Source organism: Etheostoma spectabile, chromosome 13, assembly GCF_008692095.1.
Source record: "Etheostoma spectabile isolate EspeVRDwgs_2016 chromosome 13, UIUC_Espe_1.0, whole genome shotgun sequence".
NCBI lineage: Eukaryota > Metazoa > Chordata > Actinopteri > Perciformes > Percidae > Etheostoma > Etheostoma spectabile.
This window is the reverse complement of record NC_045745.1, coordinates 10,977,294-10,987,293: the sequence shown is the minus strand read 5'-3', so window position 1 is coordinate 10,987,293 and position 10,000 is coordinate 10,977,294. Positions and strand designations below refer to the sequence as shown.

Genomic DNA, 10,000 nt, shown 5'->3' with positions numbered 1-10,000 from the left:
CACACGACACACACACACACACACACAAACACAGAAGACACACACACACCACCACACATAACACATACACAGATTACACACCAGACGACAGAGGACCGACACACACCACGCACAAACACAATAGAAACACACACCACACCACACCACACACACAGACACACACACACACACACACACACACAGACAGGACACATCCCACACAGAACAGGGACACACACACACACAAACACACACACACACACAGAGCAGACACACACATAAAGGACACCAAGACAAGAACACACACACAGAAACACAGCCACACACAGGCAAACAACAGAGACACACATCACAGACACACACACACAGACATGATATATTATATATCAACATGTATAGTTCAGTAGGAAGATGTTACTGCGGTGGCGCAGTGGTTATGTCTCATACCTTTTGTGCCAGAGACCCGGGTTCAAATCCCACAGTGGTTTAACATCATCTAGTGTTAAAACTCTTCAAATTCAACTTTTCAAATCTTCAGCTCTTTCAGCAGATGATGGGACTTCTTCAGCTATTTGTCTGCAATTTATACTTTTTCAAATATTAAGCTTTTAAACATTTTATTTTAACATTAAAGTCAATGAGAGCAAGCTTCAAATCCTTCAAATCTTCTTCTGTTCCCAAAAGTTTCAGCGACTTAATACTTTCACTTACAGACGTGGTTCAAACTTTAAAACGTCTGTGTGTGTGTGTGTGTGTGTGTGTGTGTGTGTGTGTGTGTGTGTGTGTGTGGTGTCTCTCATTATATGTTACAATGTATAGCTTCCTGAACAAATCCTTTGGTGGTGGTGCAGTGGTTATGAGACACACACACACCAACACACACACACACACACACACACACAACAGACACACACACACACACACACAAACACACCTACACTCTTTGTCTCATTATATATAAAAGGATAGCTTGAAACAGGTTTTTGGTCGGTAGCGTAGTGGTATGATGCGCCTTTGTGTGGGAGACCCGGGTTAAACTCCACAGCGGGCACCTCACAACAAGTATACCAAAGACAGTCAACTCCTAGGGATGCCCAGTGCGTATGGACGGGGGTTTGATCCCGCGCAGTACACAACCTGCCAAGGCATTTAAACCTATTTGATTTTCTGTGGTGTTATTCAACTTAATTAGCCATTCCGACTTTTCAAATATCTCATACTTAACATCTTCTTACTGAATTATGCATTCTCAAGTAGCTTTAGCATTTCAATTTTTTTAGAATTTTTCCATCTTTTTTACATTATTGTTGTTATTCAACTTAATTAAAAACCATTCCTACTTTTTCAACTTTTTTTACTACTTTAAGTTTCCTACTTTTTTCCACTCTTCTCAAAACTTCAACATCTTCTTACTGACTTAAGCTTTTTCTACAGATTAGCTTTAACATTTCAAGTTTTTCTACAACTTTTACTGATTTAAGCTTTATCTACAGTTTACTTTAGCATATCAAGTTTTTCTACAACTTTTACTGAGTGTAACTATTCAACTAGGTTAGCTTTAGCAATTCAGCTATTCAGCATTCCCACGCATTTTCTGCAGGAAATGCATTTTCTAGTTATTATTATTTCGTCTTCCGTACGTTTTTTGGCTCTCCGTATCTTCTGCATACTTTCAGCTATTTAAACCATTCAACTTTTCAAATCTTCAGCTCTTTCAGCAGATGATGGGACCTCTTCAGCAATTTTTCTGCTATTTATACTTTTTCAAATATTAAGCTTTTAAACAATTTTTTTTAACATTAAAGTCAATGAGAGCACTCTTCAAATCCTTCAAATCTTCTTCAGCTTCAAAATGTATCTCCTCCTACATTTTTTCACCTACATACATGGTTCAAACTTTAAAACGTTCACAAACTATTCAGCTATTTGGCTCTATCTTTTCAGATTGACATATTTTACAGTTTTTGTGAAAAAGCTGTTTAAGTACAGTGCACATTTTATGATTTTTCTGGATTTATAATGGGTGTGTATTGCATTTGTTAGAGTGAGGAGTGATGTCATCAGAGTGAAAGGCTTCAAAAAAATTATCTTACTCTGTTCTCTATAACTTGCTCCCACGCCAACAATTCTAACTTGTCATGGACAATTTATACATCAAAACGTAGGTATTCTTGTCTAGTTCCAGCCAATGTGCTCATTTATGTGATAGGAATTATACTTTTTGCTCAGCGAGCTTTCAAATGACCAGAGTTCACGATCTTGCTCCATTCACTGCAATGTTAAAGATTGTCCCCATTTCTGAGCAAAACGCAGAGCGAACCACTTTTTTAAATCGCTGATACGCCCACAATTATAACTTTATCCACATGAATTTTACATCAATACGTTCACAAAGGCCTTCAGGTGCTCATGGGCAAGTTATTTTCTTTCTATCTCATATCCCTTTGGCGCAATGACCATTTGTTTGGGAGCTGGTTTCACTGTCTAAGGAGCAGTGGTTTCCATTAGCTGACAGGTAAAGAAGGGTACAACAGCTGCGGTCGTTAACTGATTGCAGATCAAAAGAGATGACATCACAGACATCAAAGGCTTCCTAGCTGTGTTTACAAACATGGCCACTGATTAGATGTAGCCATGGCAACCGCTCCCAGACACTCCAAAAAATCTTTCTGTTGTCGTCTATATATATTGCAATGGATAGCTTCTGAACAAATCCTTGGTGTCCACAGACACACAGACACACACACACACATACAGAGACACACACACATCGCACCAACAAAACACACACCACAACACATACCAACAAACCCACCAGAAACAAGACACACATACACAGGCACAGACAACACGCACCCACAACGACCACACAACACGACACACACACACACACACAAACACACACCACCATACACACACGAGACACACACAGACACACAGACACACACACACAGAACATACACAGGCAAACGACAACCACATCACACCACGGGACACAGACTACACATAGAACACACACACACACACAACACAGCACGCACCACACCCCAGAGACAGCACACACCACAGACACAAAACACAAGCAGAGACCACACAGAGACACAGCACAGACACACACAGAGACAGACACACACATACACAAGGACACAACAGAACACAGAGACAGACACACACACCCAGCACACACACACAGCAGACATCGACACACAGCACACTACACACACAGACACACACACACGCACACAGGCACAACAACACACAGTTACACACACACACACACAGACACACACACATACACAGCAGACACACCACACACCACAGCCACACACAGACACCCACACAGCACAACACACACAACACACAACACACACATACAGCCAGACACACACACACACAGGGACACAGACACACAAGACACACACCAAACAGCAGACCACAACACACACACACAGAGACAGACACACACCACACACCGAACCACAGATAAATTAATTTAAATTGTTTTGTTCTGGTCAGCAGTTCATTGGTGGGCGCATGGGTTATGTGAAATGCCCTTCATGCGCGTGGGCCAGGGTTCAAGTCCTGCCCAGGCAGTTCATCATTGATTTTATGAAGGATTTTAGACCGTTATGATTATTATTTTCCATCGTTTTATGGTTGTAGTATCTTCTGAAGACTTTTAGTCATCAAACCATTCAGCTTTTAAAATCTAGCTCTGGCTCCTTATGGGTCCTTGATTTTATTCAACTTAATAAAAAAACATTCTATCTTTTTCACCTTTTTTACTACTTTAAAAATCCTCCTGAGGACAAGCCATTACTTTATCCACTGTAGTGGACTTTGGCTATTCATCACTCTCCTTGGATTTTTTTGTGTGAGTCCATTAATTCCTGCTGAACTGACAGAGGACATCCTGGTCTTTCAGGAGTGTCATTTGATTGGGGGGTATGCTGGAAACTCCTCTTTCTTTCAATCAAAATGGACGGCATAGGACAAACACCATTTTATGGAAAGAGAGAGGTGAGTCAAATTTTGTTTGTCTAATGTGTTGACTTGACAATCATATATTTTCTTGTTATTAAGTGTTAGGAATATAGATCTAGTTTGATAGCAACTAAATGATGCGCCTTTTAAAATATTTGCTAATTATGAATGTCAATTGTAGTGGACATCCGACTATCTTCATGTAATAATGACTCCACTTGTCGAGGAAACGACTGAGCAGAAAGAATTCTATACCAAATAGTTGAGGGAGTTCAGATTTGGAGTTGTCAGATGAGAGAGTGAAGATGAGGTTAACCAGTGATGAAGATGGGTGGATAAAGAAGAGGAAGATGATGCAGAAGGCTCAGTTGAAGGGACAGATACAGACACCGATACAGAAGGGACGAGAGGAAACTCGTCGCCCTCTGTGGGCACGGCAGCAACTGGATGTTTGATACAATTCCCCATTTTAAATTCAGCGCATTGAGTAATAAAACTGTTATTACTAATCATTTGGCTGTGACAGAGGAAACCAAGAAGGAAGAATATCTTTGGAAAGTCAGGCCACTACTTGATTGTGTGGGCAAGCTGTCTCGCCTTGCCAAGCCAGAAGGGTCTGTATTGATGAGCAAATCATCCCTTCACCAGGCGTTGTCCAGTCAGGCAGTATGTTCGGCAAGCCAACCCTACTGGTCTGAAGGTCTTTGTCCTTGCATCCCCAATATGGTCTGATGCTTGATTTTGAAGTCTACCAAGGGAAGAATACCTTTCCAGCCCAAGGTTAGGGGTTGGAGCTGCAGCAGTTCTACGCATGGTTGAATCTGTTCCAACAGGAAGCCACATATTCTTTGACAGGTACTTCACAACCATAGATCTTTTGGACGCATTGCTGGCAAAGGGCCTTCCCTGCAACTGGAATATAATGAAGAACCGTGTCCCAAAGCTGTGCCAGCTGCCAGTAGACAAACAGTGAAGAGGGGAGGGAACTCAGTGTCAGTGGTCAGAAGAGTCCTGAGCTGGCCATCACAAAATGGTTTGACAACAAAACCAGTGCTCCTCTCATCCCTGTATGGGAAAGACCCGGAAGACATCTGTTACCAGATGGTCCGAAAGAAAAGCCTGGTCCAGGTCAGAAGACCGCGGTAATTAAGCAGTATAATGACAACATAGGTGGTGGTGATCTATGTGATCGCATGCTTAGTTCTATCGAATGTCAAGCAGGACCAAAAAATGGACGTCGCGTGTGATCAGTCAATTCTTTGATGTTGCCATCACAAACTCCTGGATACAATAGTCTGACAGCAAGCTTGCAGACCATCCAGAACACCATCAGTACCTGGACTTCAAATTACTCTAGCTGAAGAGCTGTTGGAGAGTGGAATGGATAAAAGCTGGGACGAGAGTGAGGATGAGTATGAGCCCCCATCTAAGATGGGATCCCACAACCAGAGCCATCTGTGGCAGATAGGAGCCTGCACATGCCTGAGATGATGGATATCAAGAGCAGAAAGATTCAGAAAAAAGGGCTGCAGGAGCAAGACGTAGAATGAACCAGTGCAGATGTTCTTGCATACCAAAAAGAGAAATTGCTTCCGGAATATCACTGCTAAAAAAGAAAATCTAACAAAATGAGAGAGTGAAGGAAAAAAACTAGATTGGATCAGTTTAACAGAAAAAAATCCAACTAAATCATGTTTAGTTACATTAGTTCTATGTTCATTGTTCAAATAACGCTATGGATTAAGGGGACCAATCAAAAGGATACGGACAAAAGTGTTAACGTAATAGAAAAAATATCCTTGCAAAATGCAAGGAAGAAAGGATTCAAGAATGATAAATGTATCTGTTTTAATCAAAATGCCTGTATTCTTTGATAATAATCACTCTTGGTTGACATAATTGGTGTCTACCAAGTGTCTCTGTTAGTATAAAATGATCCTGTTGTCCACTACAGTGAATGCTATAAAACAAAAATTAAAATAAAAATAAAAATGTGTAAATTGTAGGATGTTTTTTAACCCTAAACAGGTATGGAATCACAAAAAATAGATTAGGAAAAACTTATTCTCCGGTTCTCAAGAGGTTAACATCTGAATTAAGCTCTATCTAAGTTAGCTTCAGCATTTCAATTCTTTTTTGAATTTTTCCACCTTTTGGTTTTAGATTACTGTTGTTATTCAACTTAATTAAAAAACATTCCTACTTTTTTCAACTCTTCTCACTACTTCAACATTTTACTGATTTTAGCCATTTGACCGGGTTAGCTTTAGCAATTCAGCTATTCAGCATTCCCACGCATTTTCTGCAGGAAATGCATTTTCTAGTTAATCTTGATTTTCACTTTCACTGAGTTAAGCTTTTTAACCATCTTCAGTGCTGATTAAACCACTAAATATACATTCATTTTCAGGATGGTAAATGCCTTTGAATGCCCATTTGTTTAAATACTTTTTTTGTTATGAAGAAATATTTAAAAAATATTTTTTTGTGTACTTAATTCAGCAGTTTTTTCACAGTATGTGATGTGTCAATCATGAGCCACAGCACTGTTTTTTATGCATTTCATCAAACAGCGCAGTGCTCCATAGTGCAGCAGCAATAACCAGAGTGTAAACCAGGAAAACAAACATTAGAAAATGGCTCCGTTTGGTGGAGAAGGGTGAAGAAACATTTTTTAAGCCTGGGCGTTATTCAAAGCCCGATGCATAACTGTATGCTGTAATGAGCGTGAGATCAGAAAATGTGGTTTTATTGGGTTTCAGTGTGACATTTTTGTCCTGAGGCGTCTGAAACACGTATATGTATTTATTTATTATGTAAAAGAAAGACAATCAAACTCATGACGCACATGGACGCACATGGCCGTCTCTGTTTAATAAAAGTTCAGAAGGGTCCCTGGAGTTAAGAGGTAAAGAGGAATGATTCCCTGAGACTCAGAGGATCAAACAGCTGTTACATTATATAACATCATAATTACGGTGCTTTAGCACAGAGTTTCCTATCTATCACTGAAAAACAGTTCTCTAAAATAAAAAATATTCAATGGACACTCAAAAAACAGAAATTCATTATTCACAAATCAAACAAACGGGAGTCAGACCTTGACATGAGGCATGGACAGATTATGAGACAACGGGCCCCCGGGCCCCTGGGCCCAGACGGTCTACAAGACCCAAACTCTAAGAGTCATCTTCCATCCCCTCATTTTACACCTTTTTTGCCTGTTTTGCATCTATACATTAGTAATTTTGCACAGTTTTGAGATTGTCATTTTGCATCTATTTTTAGTAGTTTTATTTTTCTATGTGTTTGTTTTGGGTCCTTCCGTGTTGGTTTGTGGTCTTTTCACGTCTATTTTTAGTTGTGTCTCTCTGTATGGTCACTTTGGGATTGCTTTGCATCTCTTTGTAGTCACTTTTAGATTTCTGATAGTTTTGCATCTTTTTTAGTCATTTTACATCATATTTTAGTAATTTTGGGTTATTTTTTGTCTCCTTGTAGTCATTTCTTTGTGTTTTTCTGTGCCTCTTTATAGTTGTCTTGTCGTTTGTAGTGGTTTGTGTCTTCATACATTAGTTTTAAGTCTATTGTTTGTCATTTTGCATCTTTCTGTTGATGTTTTGCATCTATTTCTAGTCATTTTGCTTGTCTTAGTAGTAGCTTTGGGTCTCTGTGATCATTTTGAGTCTCCTTTTCTTTTGTCATTTTACGTTTCTTTGTGGTCATTTTGTGTCTTTGTAGCCATTTTAGGTTGTTTCTGGTCAGTATGGGTTTCTTTCTGTTGTTTTGTGTATATTTGTAGTCATTTAGCATATTTTTGTAATTGTTAAGGGTTTTTTCCATATTTAATCAGTCAGGACCCCTGACCCCCGGGGCCCCTTGGCCTGTGCCCAGTCGGCCCGTTCAGTAATCCATCCATGACTTGAGGTCTGAAAGGCAGTTTTTTTTTTTTTTTATGAGAGTCTGTAGTAAGCAGAACAACAAGCCACAGCAGGAAAAAAAGAGACAAAGTACACAGAAGCCCCAGTAGCTGGTTTGGGCCAGCAGAGGTTTACGTTTTCTCTCACCAGCTTAGTTAAACTGCTTCAAAGAACTAAAACAACCAAATCAAAAGGCCTTTCTGAACCAGTCACGAACATGCAGTTCAATGCAATCCCTGTGTTTAGACTGCATATTTATTTAGACAGACGAGCAGTCACGATGGAGGATTAAATTAAATTCACCAAAACAACACTAACTAATAACATAAAAACATAAAATAACAGCAAAAGTGAGATCATTGGAGTCCAGTATAATGTAAAGATGGCAGAAAAAAAGTAACAGTTTGACATTTAAACAGATTAGTTGAGTCATACAGGCTTGAATATGAGAATTCCTGCTAGGGTTTCTATATCTTGTCAGTTGTGTGTGTGTGTGTGTGTGTGTGTGTGTGTGTGTGGTGTGTGTGGTGTGTGTGTGTGGTGTGTGTGGTGTGTGTGTGTGTGTGTGTGTGTGTGTGTGTGTGTGTGTTTTCTTCCTCTCTGCAGTTGATCTAAGTGGAGTAAAGAGTCACATGAATGCAAATCAAACAGCCCGAGGCCGTCCTAACAGCAGTGTGGGGAGTGTTTGCAGTCCTCTGTTGCTTTGTCTCATGATTCCCTCTAAGATTTAGCCTGTAGTTGTAACCCTGTTAAGAACAGGTATTATCGTGCCACTCCATCACACATCTTCAGTGTACTTCCTCCTCAAAATAAAAAGCTTCATATGATAGAGTTTATGTTTCTCAGTGATGATACGCAGCAGGGTTCCATGTGCGATACCAGGACCTGAAAGAAGATCACAGGATTATCTACTTAGACTAGTAGGTGACAGAAAACCACTGGTGGAACGTAACTACGTGCATTTATCCAAGCACTATGCATAAGTATACATTTGAGATACTTTCTTTTCATGCAACTTTGTACTTTTTACTTTGCTACATTTGTACACATTGACAGCTTTAGTTACTTAACAGATGACAGTCAAACTGCATCGTCACAAAGCTGAAAACAGGGCTGTTATTCTGACACCATGAAAAGTTTTAACCTTTTTTAGAGATATGTGGTTCTCACAAGACATCAGCGCTACAAACATTTAATCATCCTATAGAATATGATGCATTGCTGTAGATTAAACTAGCCAACAGTTTGGAAAAGGAGGACAAATGAGCACAACATTAAACATCTACAGCAATAAAATGCAACATACACATGAATGCAGCAGGAATATTAACCCAGAAACATCAGATAGAAGAGGAAGACTTTAGTACTTTTACTTTAAGTACATTTAGCTGATGAAACGTACATACTTTTACTTAATGTGTTGAATGCAGGACTCTTATTTGTACTGTACTGTACCAATTTGAGGTACTTGTACTTTACGTGAGTCTTATCTTTTCATGCTTTATACTTCTACTCTGCTACATTACAGAGAGAAATATTGTACTATTTACTCCACTACATTAATCTGACAGCTTTAGTTACCAGTTACTTTACAAATTAAGATTTGTTTGCACAAAAAACACATGTAGTTGGTAAAATACAATGTTTTGTTAAAAATTTCACCACCCAAAAATATCACGGCCTCCAAGTACTTTATGTACATTTTCCTGATGATACTCACACACACTTAGGTAACATTTTTTGAATGCATGACTTTTACTTGTAACAGATTAGTTGTTCGGTGTGGTATTAGTACGTTTGTATAATAAGTACAAGATCTAAATACTTCTTCCACCACTGTCGGTTTCCTGCCACCAATTGTTGTTTTTACACTTAAGATTAAACATACAAGGCCATAACATGTTCATCAGAGATCTTTAGAGGTGCTGGCAGGCCCTTTTTGTTACCATTGGCTAGCTGTTTCCCTCTGTTTCCACTCTTTACGCAAAGCTAAGCTAATTCTCTCCTGGTGGTAACTTCATATTCACCATCTCGCTTTGCCAGACCTTCCTCCACCCTTCAGAGCTGTGGAGGAGGGTCTGGCTACTCCACACAGCATCCCGGGATGGGAGAAAAAC

At 39.5% G+C, this 10,000-nt stretch overlaps 1 protein-coding gene across 1 annotated transcript in view; it reads right to left on the bottom strand.

Annotated features, from left to right (window-relative positions):
• Positions 1–7,727: 7,727 nt before the first annotated feature.
• pou2f3 (POU class 2 homeobox 3) overlaps positions 7,728–10,000 on the bottom strand; it is a 21,820-nt gene continuing 19,547 nt past the window's right edge. Inside the window, exon 13 of the mRNA XM_032534685.1 lies at positions 7,728–8,768. Within this exon, the coding sequence (XP_032390576.1) occupies positions 8,726–8,768 (43 nt within the window). The 3' untranslated portion in view covers positions 7,728–8,725. The remainder of the gene's footprint in view (positions 8,769–10,000) is intronic.